This window comes from Cydia fagiglandana, chromosome 15, assembly GCF_963556715.1.
Source record: "Cydia fagiglandana chromosome 15, ilCydFagi1.1, whole genome shotgun sequence".
NCBI lineage: Eukaryota > Metazoa > Arthropoda > Insecta > Lepidoptera > Tortricidae > Cydia > Cydia fagiglandana.
Window position 1 is genome coordinate 8,353,201 of NC_085946.1, and position 18,443 is coordinate 8,371,643.

At 35.8% G+C, this 18,443-nt stretch overlaps 1 protein-coding gene across 11 annotated transcripts in view; it reads right to left on the bottom strand.

Annotated features, from left to right (window-relative positions):
• Window positions 1–18,443, bottom strand: part of LOC134671299 (apoptosis-stimulating of p53 protein 2-like) — a 408,163-nt gene that overhangs the window by 110,373 nt on the left and 279,347 nt on the right. For 2 of the 11 annotated variants that reach the window (XM_063529119.1, XM_063529112.1), the window contains exon 1: window positions 8,826–8,959. The exons of 4 other annotated variants lie outside the window; for them this stretch is intronic. Coding sequence is in view for 1 of the 7 variants with exons in the window: in XM_063529121.1 (XP_063385191.1) it covers window positions 8,778–8,840 (63 nt within the window). In the remaining 6 variants the exon portion in view is untranslated. Of the gene's footprint in view, window positions 1–8,777; window positions 8,960–18,443 lie in introns of those variants that run through there. 5 more of the 11 variants (XM_063529117.1, XM_063529121.1, XM_063529115.1 and 2 more) reach the window with 5 other exon arrangements.

Sequence of the window (18,443 nt, forward strand, 5' to 3'; positions counted from 1 at the left end):
TTTTATATTCGATATTATTAGCGGCAATTCAATTACTTAGTAAACAGCGGCAACCAGAATTTTCCAAAAACAAAAACTAGATTCTGTGATAACGAAATAATTATGATCAAGTGATTTTATAGGAAATTAGGAATGTCAAACCACAAAGGTTAAGCATGAAAGTTATCTAAGTTATTAAATTTCTTCAAGTCTTTCGTTTCGTAGCTAAAATGTATTCTCTCAAGACGAGACATACTCTATCATTTATCGAATTTATTAAATAAAATGTTAGTATATTCTTCTTCTTCCTCGCGTTATCCCGGCATTTACTACTTAATTATCTTACTTATTTAAATACATAATTTGATTAAATAAATGTTTTCCGCATGATTAATTCTTAAAGCAAATTGGTGTAACGAGCACCCAAGCGGGACTTGCCATAATTTGCTTGAAGCATAGTTTCCCAACTCCATTACTATTGTGTAGGTTACTCGAAAGCTATTACTTTAACTACTTAACTATTTCAAATGCTGTAAGTAGAGCCATTTCGTATTCCCCGAGCTACCTTTAAGGAAATGGGCTAAGTTAATCTCGCTGGGTTGTCGTGTGAACTATGACAAGTGACAGTTCCTAAGGACATTATAATACTCGGCAGCCAACCCGTGTCATGCATAGAGTAATCGCTTGACAAGCCATTTTATCTGGCTAGAGGTGCTGATCTCGAGAACTAGCGAATAATTTTATCATGTTCTGTAAAGGGTGTTAGTAGTAAGTTATTTCAACTTTTTAATAAAGGCGTTGGGATATAACTACTGTAATTTTACTCAGTTTTTGACTTTGCTCATTCAACAAGGAAAAGGAGTGGAGTAGAGTAGCAGGACAGATTTTCAAGGTTCAGTTTCAGGTTTGAAGATCCATTACTTCCATCACCATAGAATCGCCAAATTATTACTTAACAAAGTTTTAATTTCTCATTAACTATGTAACGTCTTACGGAATCAAATTGAAGACAATAATCAAAATGAAAGCTCGGATGAAGCAACGTTTGACGGATTACAGAAGGTTTGTTTACATTATTCAATTTGACTCATTGGCCTTATTCGAGCCAGGCTCCGCCATTTACTATTAATTCAATAATAAATTCCTGCCCTTAAGTACGCTTGTTTAAATGCACTGCGCAGTTTAATTTCGAGTTAAGGCGAGTTGCATCCTTAATTACCTTGACCATAAAGCTTTCAGTGATTCAGTCGCGCGTACAAATCTGTACACTGACATATACAATACATAAGTATAATTAACAAACATTTTAATTATTTGTAGGTTTTTATTTATTAGGTAGTTTTAGTTTAGCCTCTTTAGTTCTTAGTTTAATTTATTTTTGTTAGCATAGTTTGTTTTTAGGATTACTTGTAAATTGTAATATTTATGCACCCATTATTATTTAAATGTGACTCAATTCAATTCGATGTTCTATTTCCACAGCCCTAAAAGAAGGATTTGTTTTTAAAGGAGAAAGCAATAGTGAAGCTAGTGTATGTTAGAAACATTCTTATGATGTTTTTTGACATATTTAGTTATTTTTTCATTGGACAGATTAATTTTTACTATCATATGACAATCGTCGTCGCTAAATACGAGATGTGAGCAGTTGGACTAAGATGGAGCGAAGTAAAAGACGTCGCTGGAGATTGGAGATGGAAAGGCAAGACGCGAGCTTATAATTGGTCGACTGCACCATAAAGTACCTAGTCCATAAGACACATAGGGGTACAACAACATATTACAATACCAGTAGCATTTTTTGGACTGAATTATTATAGCCAGCAGCATTAGACCCTCCAAAAATAACATTATCACGACTACATTCGCCTTAAGGTAAAGCAATTGCGTATACAGTTAATTCCCAGGTGGGAAGCCATACCAAATGGATCACGACCATAAATTGCAATCATGGCCTATGAGAAACACGAGCGAGATATAAGAGCAGTCTTAGTCTTACTCATAATTATTACTAGGTCATCGTAAAGCTTTGCCGTAAACCTGACTTTATAGCACTAGTGCATGAAACTTTTGTTTAATAGTACATTTCGATGCTAGTGCGGAAGGTATGTCATTACTTCACGAGTACCGAGATATCTTGCCACGAGCCGCAGGCGAGTGGCAAGACTCGGGACGAGTGAAGAATGACATTTCCGCACGTGTATCGAACGACGTTTTTTAATACAGTTGCGAAAAAATAAGAAAAACATTGTTAATCGTACACTAAACAGAAGTGGTAACAGTGACAGCTCGGTTAGACGTCGTCTTTAAGTATATTATATCTATGGGCGTTTGGCAGCTATTCCGTTCCATTCAGTCAACTTATTAAGAACGGAATTTTCAATATTGAATATTAAAAAATAAACGTGTTATAATGATGAAGAGGTAAGTAATTAAATATGAAATATGTAATATTTTTCGTATTCTTACATTAACGGTAGGTTTTTATGCTGATTACGACGTTTAAAGGAAACTAATATTAACACTCATCAATAAGTAGTCGTGAATTGGAACAAGTATAAATTTAAAAAAATTGGAAAAGTAAAAAGCACTAGTTCGAGATAACCAACTTTCCGCACGCTAAACAGCTACGTAAAGTAGCATTTTTTGAGCAACTGTATTAAAAAGACAGTATCGTAGCTTTTTACTATGCCCGTAGCAGTTTGCGTTTTATTATGTCATACTTTTAGTTCATGTTGCTAGGCAGAGTGATGGCAGGTGGACCAAAAGGTTGACAGATTGGTGGCCGCTTTCGGATGAAAGAAGCGCCTGGCGTCCGTTAGCTCGTTGGGTGGATGACATTCGGAAAATTGCGGGGCACTTTTGGATGAGACTAGCCCAGGACCGGGATAAGTGGCGTACACGAAGAGAGGCCTATGCTCAGCAGTGGGCGACTGAAGGCTAGAATGATGATGATGATGATGATGATGACTTTTAGTTCTGTAAATAGGTTATTATGCTTAATTTATCCTTCATGTTTTATAGAATCGTATTATGATATATTTAAATCCTCTTTGTTTTAAACATTTTTAATTATATCAGACAACCCATTCGATGCCAGCGCGAGTTACGCTACGCGTGTATCCGACAGCATATTTAATTTTCCATTTGTAGCGAAAAGCGCCATTTGTAATGAACAGAGAACCCGCCTAGCGGGTCGCTGGTAGTAAAAGTGTTAATCATAGCAAAATCTAACCTATTTTAATTCCCATTCGCTTGTCTGTGTTAGTTTTTTCATTTGTCATAAAGAGTTCTTTTATTGGCCCCTTTTGAAAATAAAATAACTAATAAATAGAATTACCTCCCGTAAAATTTTGCAAGATAATCTATTTAAATCTATCTTCATCTTTACTATATCTTTACCGTTTTTAAATACCTTGTTGCCCTAACACCGATAAAATTTATTGAGCACACTATTTATACGTTAGTAAAGAATCCACCAGACGTATTTCTTACAAACTATTTAATGGACCATAATTATATAAGTAATGAAATCAATTAATGATGAATGCAAGCAAGTTAATGATGAGATGACGGGCGACAGAGAGGTGTGGAAGAGAAAGACATGCTGCGCCGACCCCAAGTGAATAAGAAAAGGGCAGAGAATCATGATGAATTATACCGGGTGTGGCGTGTAATATGAGCAAAAAATTAAACTGTAGGCTGTCCTCCCCATACTGACCAACATTTGTTCAGCAACTTTTAAAAATAACTTGTGGTTTGATTTTTAATACACTTTAAAGTTTATTCTAAGACGCAATGTATTGCGAATTTTGTTATGATTAAGGCGTGACAAGCAACGTCAATCACAATGATATGTGGCGATGGCGTCCATTGGAAATAATAATATTTATTTTGTATGAAAAATAGGGATCCTAAATACTTCACAATTTTTTAAAGTTGTTAAACAAAAGTGTCACCGTTTGAGGAGTACAATCTGTGTTTTAATTATTTGCTCATGTTACAGGCCACACCCGGTATAAGTAATGATGAATATGGGTCAGAGATAAATGAATATAGAAAACATAAACATTCAGAAGTAATTAAATTACGAATAATAATCACAGTCCGCCGATGTTCTATAAAAATACCTGCATTTTATGTTTATTTTATAGGTACTAAATTTCACGTTCATTGAAATCATAAAATGCGGAAATTGTTCCTCATTTTATTTAAACCTCTACCCTTTTAATATGTCGTTAAAAGGAAATAAATTAAGATTTATAGTAAGTTTAGGTTATTTTTTTTAACTTTGGACTAAATTAAAGTTACATATATTGAGGCTAAAGGGAGCAATGTTGAAAAAATGCAAATATTCAAGAAGTACGCATTAGCAATGGCTGTGGTAGTTGTATTTGCCTCATAATTTATAGTTGTACCTATTTAAAAAGTATAGGTATACAACCAATATCGGTAATTTTGTTGTGAGTATAAATAAGTGGATACTGTACGTATCATGGTTTTTTATTAGGTTAGGTTATTGCGAAGACGTGTTATCGTATCGTAAATAGATAATAGGTTGTATTTAACAAAATATCCTAACTTACAATAATAGAAACTATCGAGTATCGATTCGATAGCAGCTAGATTGAGTCGATTATTTATCAGCGGAGCGAACAACCGCGCCAGGCGGCTGCGGTCAAGGCAAACAGATTCCGTCGAAACCCATTCTGAGGGTAATTCCAACAGCTTTCAGAATGCTAGTCGTTTTGCCCTTCTCTGGCCTGGCTGTAAGGAATGGGTCGGTGCGGCATCAGTGACTGTGATGTTTAAGGGTGTGCCATCTTGTCGTCTTAACCGCCTATAAGTTACACACGCTGTATATTTATTACTACCTGTAAGGCTAAGATGGTCGGCTCTTTATCATTTGTCTCCATGCCTGTCACGTTCTAACAAATATGTAAGAGCGAAAGTGACGCATGGCATGACAGGTGATAAAAATGCGACCATGATACGTAGATGCAGGGGTACGCAATGCCCCAGCGCATTCTCGCCTATCATGTCGTTACCGCCTATACATATCTAAACAGTGGCAAAGTATAACACAAAGTGTTTGTAGCCTACTATACTATCCGCTAATCAAAATGAGGACAAAAAAATTTAAATTAACTAAATTTAATCTGTTTATTCTCACTTAATAGGTTAGTTTTACAATCAATCTCAGTTACAATTTCTATATTTGGAGATTATTTTAACTAAGCTTAGCCTTAATTATATGTAAAATTATATTGAGATCATATTACCATGTTTTTCACTTCTGCTACTACTATGCAAGTGTGAATGAGATGATTTACGACATCGTCGTCAGTTTGGTTTGCCGAAAATAAATATTTGCCCATTATGATAGATTTGCAAAGGACCAAGGTACATTTTAATAGTGGTACAATACGATACAAGTGCGTAAAGTAGGAAATTTGCAACGAGTTGCGATAAATTTAACACCATAAGTGTTCCTTTGTACATTTTTGGTACGAAACCCTAAAAACCACCAAAGGGAGCGTTTTAAATCGACACGAGCTGCGAATTACTTACCTCGCACGTGTAGGTATTGTACAACGATTTATAGTACATATGGCCGATTAAATTTTCTACATAGGCACGTATAGTGTAGTTACCGAACTAGGGCAGTATAAACTAGCACCATATGTATTGTAATAGTACATTTCGATGCTAGTGCGGAAGGTATGTCATTACCTCACGAGTACCGAGATATCTTGCCACGAGCCGCAGGCGAGTGGCAAGACTCGGGACGAGTGAAGAATGACATTTCCGCACGTGTATCGAACGACGTTTTTTAATACAGTTGCGAAAAAATAAGAAAAACATTGTTAATCGTACACTAAACAAAAGTGGTAACAGTGACAGCTCGGTTAGACGTCGTCTTTAAGTATATTATATCTATGGGCGTTTGGCAGCTATTCCGTTCCATTCAGTCAACTTATTAAGAACGGAATTTTCAATATTGAATATTAAAAAATAAACGTGTTATAATGATGAAGAGGTAAGTAATTAAATATGAAATATGTAATATTTTTCGTATTCTTACATTAACGGTAGGTTTTTATGCTGATTACGACGTTTAAAGGAAACTAATATTAACACTCATCAATAAGTAGTCGTGAATTGGAACAAGTATAAATTTAAAAAAATTGGAAAAGTAAAAAGCACTAGTTCGAGATAACCAACTTTCCGCACGCTAAACAGCTACGTAAAGTAGCACTTTTTGAGCAACTGTATTAAAAAAACAGTTACATATCTTATTATACTGGTTGTATCCATAACTTACTTGCGTTAGGTAAGTATCGGAAACATGCGGTCAGATTTACAGGGACAAACAAGTATTTATTTTGAGATCAAACTCAAACGGTGTCAACGGGGTTCGCGAATTAACATTTCAACTTTGTTTATGTTTGGAATTCCTTAAGCTGTTGCTTAATTATTAGAAAAGGGTTAGTTTCCTGATTGTTATTTTATATCACCAGCTTGATGATAAAATATGATTCCTGTGTAAAACATATGTTCGAATTTTGAAGTACATATTACAAAACCTAAGCAGGGCCAGCCTTGAGGTAGGATTAATGATGAACATGTCAAAGACCAAGCTCATGACTAACAGCCGAAAAATAACAGTGGTAGTGGATGGAGAAGAAATGTCAATGTCCAAGAATACATTTACCTGGGCCAAATAGTCTCTTTCCAGGCACGACAGGACAAGGAGGTCGCAAGACGAACCGGAAGTGCCTGGAAGAGCTATTGGTCCATGAAGGAGCAAATGAAGGGAGATTTCCCTATATCTTTAAAAAGAAGGCTCATGGACATGTGCATTCTTCCCATCCTGACCTACGGAGATCACAAAATCAATTCTATTTCTGGTTGGATTTCTGTGATTTGGTCTTTTACAAAATCTCAGAAATCCAACCTTAAGGTTTGTCAGCGCGCCATCGCCATGGAGTGTAGTATTCTCTGCGTGAAGTTGACCGATCGCATCAAAAACACTATACTACGCCTGTCGTGGTTTTTAGTGTTCCGTACAAAACTTTGTTTACGGAACACTTATTTTAATACAAAATGACACAAAAAGACTGCTAAGAGTAGAGAGAGCACAGCTCAATAAAAGAAAACAGTAGAGGAAAAACAACTGATTAAAGATAGAGGCAGACTGCAGGCGGTCTTGTCACTTAAAAGCGGTTACTTCCTGACCACCTTTGGGTATCGGAACCAAAGAAACAAAAGTGAAATAAAGTTTATTAGAGAATATTATAAAGCAAACGCAAGTTGAAGGTAAATTTAGTTTGAAGCACGTTACGTATTCAGTCATCGCGACTATTATTCTGGAGTATTCCTATTAGATGTAAATCAGTGACCACAGAAACCACCCAATTTTATAAGATCAATTTTGGTATCGTCTTGGGTCGTCCCATTCGTTTTTTGTCAAGTTCTTAAATTAGTCCTATTCTGCTTTCGTCACTCATTCTACATTGAAAGCCACCGACGATTGTGACGAATGTAGAATGGGTGACAAAAGCAGAATAGGACTAATTTAAGAACTTGACGAAAAACGAATGGGGCGATCCAAGATGATATCTCAATTTTGATGCTATCAGAAATTCAGCTGGATTATATCAAACGTCGAGAACACTTGCCTTAACTAGGCCAATTTCTTTTCTAATAAAATTCCGAGTCCAAGTCACATAGTACTAATTGGACCGCTGATTTTCTTCAGTTTTCTTGCCTTTGAATTTAAGTTGTATTATGGCCCGGTCTAATCCCTCTAGGTAATCAAAGTAACTTCAATTATTACTTAAATTTTTAATGTTCTTTAATAACTGCGAGTTATAGGTAATACTTATAATAGGAAAGTGTGTATGTTTGATATTCGATCACGCAAAAACGACTAAAATGGATTTGGGTAAAATTTGACACTAAGATAATATTTGATAATCTAGATTAATATAAAGGATAAGATCCCACTTTCTATAAGAGTAAATACTATAACGAGCAAAATATTACAATGTAGTATAACGGCGCCTAAATAGCCACATATTTTTTACGTCGATTGTACTTACTTTTGTACATATAAGAACAGTATTAATTATTGGCTCGTGAGCGTTGCCAATTAATGAGATTTCCTAAGTGCTCCTTGAGGTTTCAAACTTGGTTTAATTGATAGATATATCGACAACTTGCCACATAAATACACTTAAATTATAAGCTGATGAACAAAAGTTTATCAGTTAAGTAAAAATATACTTTGGTATCTATATATTGTATGTTTCAGACCGCAGTTCAAGGATTTACACATGGTGACAAATTGCAAACAAAAAGGGCCTTTTCCAGATAAACACTTTGCCCCATATGGGTAGGCAGAGACTAATGACTTTAAGACACGTTTATAATTCTCCTTTGAGTTCATTCATGAGTTCTCGAGGGATATAAAACATATGTAGATCTACAATATCGGAAGTAATGTTTAGGGTAATTAAAATTTATCTGACAAAAGAAACTTTTCAAAGGAATCTGCGAGAGTACATTCTTTTAAAGTATTTATACATAAAGTTAAGTTGGAAGTTTCAAAGCGTCCGTATCTCTTTGAAGTCAGAGATTAGTTGTGTTCAATTAATTATAATAAGTTTCGCCGAGCATTTGCAAACGAGCAGAAATTAGAGGCCTAAGTAATCAATTATTGTTGAAAGTACAAGTCTTAGTGCTTCAATTTGAAACATCGAGTTGTTGAAAAAGCTTAACAACTTTTTTTTAACTCGAGCGAATTGTCGAAGGTTTCCAGTCCCGCTAATATTAAAACTCACGTTTACGCATTCCATGAATCCTATATTGTTTAAACCACTTTGAATCGTAATTCGCCGTCACACCGGGACCGCGGGAGCGCGCGGGCATCACGCGACCAGCCCCCACAGAGGGCTCGGGGCAACTGACGCCAACGGCAGAAAGCTCTCACCAGGGTGCAACCCCCCTCTCTCCACTAAAAATGCACATATTAAAAGCGAAAAAAGTATGACTGCAAAGGAATGCGAGAATTGTTGCACGTCCCCGTAATTACTAGTTCCCTGCAACCCCTTGTTTCTTCGCTTTCTAATGAGGCTCTAAACGAGAGCGAAGGAATGCGCTACCTGTAGAGCCGACCTATCCTATCTATCTCTCTACGCCCGCGATTATGCTCAAAGTTAAATTGGAAACTTCGAGATAACTGATTTTATACCACGAGTCTCTAAGCAAATGATTAAAATCTAAAACTTTTAGCTTAATGTTTTAGGGGTCTATTAGTTGACTCATTAGCGCATAAGATAAAACTTTGTAGGTACCTATTTAAGATTTAACGTTACCACACAAGTACATATGTACTAAAGTGCAAGATATTGCAATTCTGAAATACTATCCGCCTTCAAATAAAGCTTCAACTGTTCTAATGCGAATGTACCTTTTGGCGGCCGCTACCTCCGATATTGCGCTCGGTTGCATTATGCATACAAAAATCGATCGAGTCTAAGAAAGGAATTTAATATGTACGATCTGAACCGAACGATTAAGTGGGCGATAAAAAGACCTGCTGAAGTATCTTCAAGTAATTGAGATCCTAACAAAGGAGGTTTTGAGTAGTTACCTGAGCAACAGCCGCGCGAGCAACGAACGGCTTTCAATAAAACTCTTCAGTGAAGTGTACGGCAAGTCGTTGCACTACTCGATCTAAATTCTGAATTCATACGACGCTGAATCGGCGAGATAGTTGAGCGAAAGAAAGGAAGTTTTGATTTCTGTTTGAATAATAAAGAACGTCACAAACTCGGGTGTATTTTGTTTGTTATTGCTTCGCATCCGTTAGCGAATGGGGAATGTTGAACAACGTTCTTTGTAACTAGTTTACTCAAAATTTCAATTTGTTTTCCTTAACCGAGGAAATACCACAAAAAACCAAAAATGAAATGGAGTATTCACGTAAAGAACTAAAATAAATTACACACTCACGAAATTGCCAACTCTTAAAGCACGATACACAAAAGTCATGGGCCCCATTCCATGATCATAAGAGTAGAGCAAGACTATAACAGCGAAGTGACAAATGAAATATGTAAATGTACAAACATGGCCATTGTTTGCCGTGAGTGGGCGTTTGTCCATGGGTGTAGTGAAAGTGTACGTGCCTCTGTGAAATGAGACCAATTGTGACTTAGACGGAGTACAATCCGTTGATTTATAACTAGCAAATAATATCTAGATATCAATGCGATTTATAAGATTTAAAACCATAGAAATCTCTTGTGTAGCTTTCTTTTAATTAAAATGGAAGCTAAATTTCAACAGTTTCCCAAATACAAAGGACTTAAAGTTTGATAATGTTCATTAGCACAGTTTGCCTGTTGACATTTCGAATCAGCTCAAACCACAGTTAAATTCATCGCCCAACACTGACCTATCCACAAACGGCATCGCAGATTGGCCAACTGACATTGAAAGGGAATTCGCCAGAGACCGCTCCGCTCCAGTGATTTAAGGTGTCCCACTTTGTGCAAACCCTGAATGGAAGAGTAGCGACCGGCAAGAACCCATACCTGATCGTAAATCAGATACTTCTTTCAAACACTCATTTAAAGTAACAACTCTAAAGCCATAAAGATAAGGCTGTAAGTTAAGCGCACCTAATCCGACTTTGTATCTTTCGTTGGCCCAAAGAATGCGCTATTCAGAAAAGGGTGCTCGGAGATAAGGGCTTTATCGATGCATAAAGTATGTTATTATGAAGTTTGTCGGCCGCCTCTAAGATGCTCAGAGCAAAAAAGAATGCAACCTTTATTCATCGAGGTATTCCTGGCATCTCTTTATTTGCACCTGTCGTAAATTTCACGGGCTTAGCGGATCGATGTTTTTATTTATGAGTCCCGTTGCGTGAACAGATTACATAAATGCCACCATGTGCTACTAAATATCGGAAAATTGTTAATATTCAACGCCAGACTATTTTAGCATGAAAGCCTATTTTAATCTCACTCGGAAAAAATAATTAGTTTCGTTGAAAGAAAATATTATGGGGGCATTAAGTACTTAGCTTGAGGAATTTCAACTACTTTATTAGTTATTACGGTAAGCGGCAGTCTGGCGTCATGATATTATTTTTATTACCAGCGAAAAAAGCGTTCGTTTCACTTTTAGATAAAAAAGGGAATATGTAGCGATGCCGACATGTGGCGCGCAGACAGGTTCAGCCGATTCAGGTGTCTGTTTGCACGACAAAAAACTTAACCCCAGGGCCCTTGTCTCATAGGGATTTGTTTACAATCGGAAGGATATATATCCCATCACTAGTCAAAGCCGCATTCAGTGCTATATAGTTATTCAAATATTTTATGAATCTATATTTACGAGTAATGTATGTTTTCTTTGTTTATTTATAAACCTTACCTACTGATTAAATATACCATTACCACTTGTATCTAAGTCTAATGTAGGTACGGTATAATAATAAATATAATAATTATGGAGAATAACATTCCTATCTTCTTGCGCGTAACTCCAACCTCTGAACATCTTCAAGTGAAATAATATATGATATGTCTCGGGCTAGGCATAATCGTATAATTAAAATATTAAACGAACTTACCTGTAAGTGAAGTTCTATCTGTATTATACGATATGCCTAGCCCGAGACAGGAGGCACCCTCCCTCCCTGTACATTCCTGACAGTAATGTTTTCCCATTTATTGGAAGTTGGAGTTCACAGGCAAGGCTCAGTGATTGCAGGAGTGCTCCAAAAGTAATGAAGTTGTCAGCGGTGTCATCGAGTTTTAAGTTTTTATTTGCGGCCAACTCTCTGAATATCACGTGAAAAGGTGGCTTCTTGTCATATCCATTTCTTGTTCGGTTATAAATGTTATAATAAATAGTATTACTTTTATTTTACGAATTACCCAGAAAAGAAGAGACTAATCGCACTTTATACAATTTTGGGATCATTATAAGTAAAATGATCATTACATTGCAAATAGCTTGGATTGATATTGGTATAATAAAAAGTAAATAAATATAACACTCAATATTCGTATTGTTTATGTATTATTCGTATACGTACTTTACCTATAATGCATACAATGTATGTCATTTATTTATTTAATCGTATGGCTACAAACTGGTCGCTTAATAATTAATGCTTATTGAATAGGTACTATAGTTTAACATCTAGTTTCTTCACCCATTGGGTTGCGTTCACATCAGGGCGGAGCAGGTCCAGGGAAACTCCGGTATATTTTCTCTTGGGGCAGTCGTAGATGATGTGATTAATAGACTGCACTGGAGCTCCGCAATCACACGCCGGTGAATTTCGCCAGCCACACTTAAACATGTAATCCCCACAGAGTCCATGTTCGGTTCTGAGCCTATGTATGTCATAACATGCCATTTTATGACAAGTGTAAAAGAAGTCTTCTATACTCGACAAATAATAATATACAGAAACACACAGTTGGATGTATAGCAGGCTTTCCCTTAATTACCTGGCCTGACCCACTTCTGCGCAATATTTCATGACATGTCATGCACTCTTATAGCAATCTACACAGTAGTTTTTCAACGGAAAAGCGTCAATTTGTTTGCTTTATTTTCAGATTTAGACAAATTGTGTATTCTTGATACTATAATCGTTCACAGAGCTTATGAGCATGGATCTATATCTGAATCCCTAGTCTTTTCTCCTATCTTTACATTCCCTAATATTGTTTGTCATAATGATCAGCTGTCCTAACACTCGATATCCTAATTTTGGTTTCCCTATTATTGATTACTAATCCTAATGTTATTATTATTAAGCACAATTTTATTTTACTTTCTTTGCAAGGGTCGCAGTTCTAACCTAACCTAATCCACTTTTTTGGCAGCATGTTCTAACCTAACCATTTTTCAGAACCATTACATTATGGAAAATAATCGTTATGACAATTGATCGTTAAAGCATGTGCCCATTATACTGGAGTCAGTTATGTAACGCTGCCATACATGACCCAAAAATTTTTTATTAAGCTATGAGCTTCATCACATCTGATATTTGAGTAATTCTAAGCATTTCTAGCCTGAAGTGGGGGGGAGGGTGGGGTACAAAGACGGCCGTCATCCGTCATCTTTAAAAAAAATCTACTCTGATCCTGGTGGGTACTAGGGCAAGTTTGGTATCATTTTCGTATAAACCAAAGACGTAGAATTCATTGCTGATATTTGTTTTTTCAATTTCATAGTAATTTTACAAGAAAAACGTAAAAAGGTGAAAAATTTGGTTGGAGATTTTTGCTACGCGGAGCCGAAACTACAAAAGATAGAAAGTTGAAATTTGCACACTAGATTACATTTATAAAGTGTACAAGAGATAAGAAGCGATTTTGAGAAATTCAACCCCTAAGGGGGTTAAAAAGGGGATGAAAGTTTGTATGGGGTTCAAGTTTTATTTTAAGCTAGGAATTTGAAACTTCGTAAAACGATATATTATTAAAATACAAGAAAACTAATTTCAGCGTTTTTGAAAATTCATCCCCTAAGGTGGTGAAAAAGGAGTTGTAAGTTTGTATGGATATCAAAAAAATTTTCGAACGCGGCTTGAATCTTTGTATTTGGGGATATTATTAAAAGACAGGAAAAGTAATTTCAGCGTTTTGTAAAATTCATCCCCTAACAGGGTTAAAAAGGGGTTGAAAGTTTGAATCCATTACAAATCCGAGTAGACACACATTTCTTATTGGCTCCCAGGCTTGAAATGCTTAGAATTACTCAAGGAACATATGTGATGAAGCTCATAGCTTAATAAAAAATTTTTGGGTCAACTTTATAACTGCTTCCGCTATTAGGACAAACCAGTTAGGGCAAGTGACTTTAGGACAAACGTTAGGGATTCAGAAGGACACCCTATGAACATGTACTTAATGTATACGAGTACAACATGCTGTTAGGGTTGCTAAGATTGATGTAACGATTAGAGACAACGATAGTCGTCCAACTTAGACCACAGCAGCCCCGACCCTTAGTACCCTTGTTACCTAACAACTTGGAACATGCCGTTTCCCGGAATTACTTAATAAAGTTACCTTTTAACTAGCAGCTTCGACACCTTTCATTACAAGAAAGACTAAACTTTGTAGGTCAGAGAAAGGGATTTCGGTTCTAAATATAGTAAATATATTTAGTTTAGTACATATTTTCTATAAATTCATTATAATGTACCTAATCATATAAACGTGTTTAGTTAAATTTTATTTACAAATATGTGATATACTTTTGATTTAAAGGGACACTTAACAAAAAAACACACTTTCCAAGAACACAACATTCAATCAATTTTAATTTAATATAATAAGGATAACTACTTGATATCGGCCACCATTTATTAATATAGTGACACATGTTAGATATGCATAACTTACTTTTGAATGAAAATGAAAAAAAAAATTGGACCATAAACAAACCACATTTAAATGGCAGAAAAATATACGTAAAATAAAATGAAATTATATCCTCTAGCCGCTAAACTATTACAAGAAAAATTTACAGGAAATGATGAATTAGAAGAGTAAATACGAAATAAAATAGAATTAATTTTGTTTCAAAATCTAACAAAACAAATTTGTTCAAATCAAATATGATTACCTACTCGTTACGATTAGTGTGTGACATTATATTTTTAGACGGCCAGAATAAAGCATAAGCAATACATGGAGCGAGAAACTTTAAAGTGCATATAAGTAAATTTTGCACAAGATATTTTGCAAGCATATCGGTTATGCGCTCAAGTTAAACTTGGAAGATCGTAGTATGTTTATTCATGTGAAACAGCTTAGCGAAGCATTTGGCCAGTTCTCGGCCGTCTGCGCTGCCTCAGAGAAATGCTTTGGATGCGGGTTTCTAGCACTGGAGCGGAATTTAAAAAGCTCCCTGATTAGTAAGTGGGTTGGATTCCTGCATTCTTGTATCACCACTTAACTTACTTGACGCTTAACTGGTTAAACCTGGAGTTACCATGGTTACCAGTACAATTTGACATTTGACATTAGGTTATCAGGTTATTAGTGGGATGATGCAAGTGGGCCTTAGGGTTATATATTTCCCACATACTGCACTTCAAACATGTGTTCTATTTTCTATGAGTAAGACTGTCATTCGACTGTCATTTTTGAAATATCAGCGTAGTAAAGGGTTAACCCCATAGTTGATTGCCAGGTTAACGGGAAGACATGGATATTGCTAATTTCTGTCAATTAGGTAGAAACCCACATCAAGACAAACTTCTAACACAGTTTTGGCTTTTACAAGTTTAAGGCAGTGAATTATCTCGTCCGTAACTTTCAGGAAGGTACCTAATGGTATTGCACTGTTATACACACTTATACCTCTTCTTCCTGTATTATTTGTATTGTTTTATGTAATGAGCTGTGCAATAAAGAGTATTTGTATTGTATGGCTATATCCATTTTGTGATTTTAATTAAGTTACATAGTTACTATGGGGCTATTCATAAATTACGTCATGTCAAATTAAGGGGGGGGGGGGGGTCTGGACATCGGATGACGGTAGCGTGAAGCAGGAGGAAATGGGGTCATTTGAAGCATGATTTTTGGATGATTGTAGGGGGGGGGGGGGGTCAAAAATCGTCAAAAATCGATGACGTAATTTATGGACAGCCCCTATGTCAAATTTTGACCAACTCCGACGAGTAACAAATAAACAGGAACATCATAACTTACAGATTACGTGTTCAACTAGAAGCCATGCCACATTTACGACAATTCCACAACACTACTACGTCCGGCGCAAATGGATTTCACCGTCTATAAATTTTATAAATCCGATATCGTATCGCGCTCCCAGACGTGGTCGCGTCCGAAACAGACCCAAACGTCAACTAGCGAACTATGAAACCGTGGATATATTCATTTCAAAACTTATTCGTATTTATATTCGTCCTTTTACAGTAATACAATGGTATACATATGTTTTGTTTTTATAGTGTTTTAACCTGCCTTATGTACAATAAAGTGTCTACCTATATACATTACATACACATATACTTTCTATCTAAATAGGCTACGAACTATAGAACCACGCCTTTTATAATCTCTGAAGCAGGCACATATTCTGGTCGCTTTTGACGGTTTGTTTTCAAATTATTTTGTGAATGTAAAAGCTTTAGATGCCAAATTTCGTTCTTTCTATCGAATGGGACTATATTTTTATTTTATTTGAACCTGGAGGCATTTTATACACAATTTGCTCCACAAAGAGCGCCACCGTAAAACAATTCAGTGTCAAATTGGTTAAAGCGGAGAACGGTGTACTAGTTTCTGTTACATTGTTGAAGTGATAAAGAAAAGATCCACTTTAAAACACTTTTACCCTGCTGGTTTGCTAAGAGAAACATGGAGGACTACAGTTGATACATTTAATGAGGTTGACTCTACTGAATAATATAAAAGGTTGACTGGTAGAGAATGCTTTTGGCATTAAGTCCGCCTTTTGTACGATAAGTTTTCTTTTGTGCAATAAAGTTTAAATAAATAAATAATAAATAATAATATGAATAGTTAGTATAGCAAAACCAAATATAGTAAGTACGAATACATATGCAGTAGCTGATAAAACTACGTATTTGTTAAAAAAGGTAGGTGTCTTTGTCCATATGTAAAACAATTAAGAGCGCGTTGTTCTATCTGATACTATGAATACTATGGTAATAATAATATGATGCTGACTGTGCATCCATACACAACGTAAAATTCAAAGTTTGTCAACCATGTCGCAACATTAATGGTACTGACAATGAATATTTAAAATCCTGCTAACCTCCACATCACTCACCCTTTTCCAAAGCCATCGCACCGAAACCAACGGGTTTTGATAATGCGTTTTGCAAGAATAGAACCTCATATTAATATCTGAGAGGGACATGAAAGTAAAAAGCCTTTTGTCTCCGAAAACACTTAAGCCGCGGTGTATAATCCCCCAACAATAAATCTCGCTCTCACGCGTAAACATGCTATCGAAAAATGAATCGTTTAGCCAAAAAAATATAAGCCACACCAAAGGATTTCGAAGCGGTGACGGGAAAATGTGAAACATTGCGTAGTTATAAAAGATAGGTGTAAAACAACGAAGCTGGCATTATTAATGGTACTCACGAATATATGCTGAGAAATATTATACTGGAGTCAGTTATGTAACGCTGCCATACATGACCCAAAAAAATTTTATTAAGCTATGAGCTTCATCACATCTGATATTTGAGTAATTCTAAGCATTTCTAGCGTGAAGTGGGGGGGAGGGTGGGGTACAAAGACGGCCGCCATCCGTCATCTTTAAAAAAAATCTACTCTGATCCTGGTGGGTACTAGGGCAAGTTTGGTATCATTTTCGTATAAACCAAAGACGTAGAATTCATTGCTGATATTTGTTTTTTCAATTTCATAGTAATTTTACAAGAAAAACGTAAAAAGGTGAAAAATTTGGTTGGAGATTTTTGCTACGCGGAGCCGAAACTACAAAAGATAGAAAGTTGAAATTTGCACACTAGATTACATTTATAAAGTGTACAAGAGATAAGAAGCGATTTTGAGAAATTCAACCCCTAAGGGGGTTAAAAACGGGATGAAAGTTTGTATGGGGTTCAAGTTTTATTTTAAGCTAGGAATTTGAAACTTCGTAAAACGATATATTATTAAAATACAAGAAAACTAATTTCAGCGTTTTTGAAAATTCATCCCCTAAGGTGGTGAAAAAGGAGTTGAAAGTTTGTATGGATATCAAAAAAATTTTCGAACGCGGGACTTGAATCTTTGTATTTGGGGATATTATTAAAAGACAGGAAAAGTAATTTCAGCGTTTTGTAAAATTCATCCCCTAACAGGGTTAAAAAGGGGTTGAAAGTTTGAATCCATTACAAATCCGAGTAGACACACATTTCTTATTGGCTCCCAGGCTTGAAATGCTTAGAATTACTCAAGGAACATATGTGATGAAGCTCATAGCTTAATAAAAAATTTTTGGGTCAACTTTATAACTGCTTCCGCTATTAAATAAGCAGGAGATGTAAAGTATTTTTTACCAAGAATGACTCCCTTAAAAAGTGTATTAATTTAATATACAACGTGAATCCAGATTGATAAGATACCACTCCATTTCTGTAATTGTTTATATTTAAAATCAACAGGGCTGTATGACGTATTAAAAAAAAATTTTTGGTCAAATACATAGGACTACAGATACTCACAACAGTGATTTTTAATCATATTTTCTTAGGGAAAACGGATACGACCCTGTTCTCAATAGGTACAGCCAAATTGAAACTCACTATAGTCCGAATAGAAATGAATAACTGTAGGTAAGTCACGCTCACCAGAATCAAAGTACACTTAACTTATATGTCCTTTTTCGTTTCCATTTCTGCA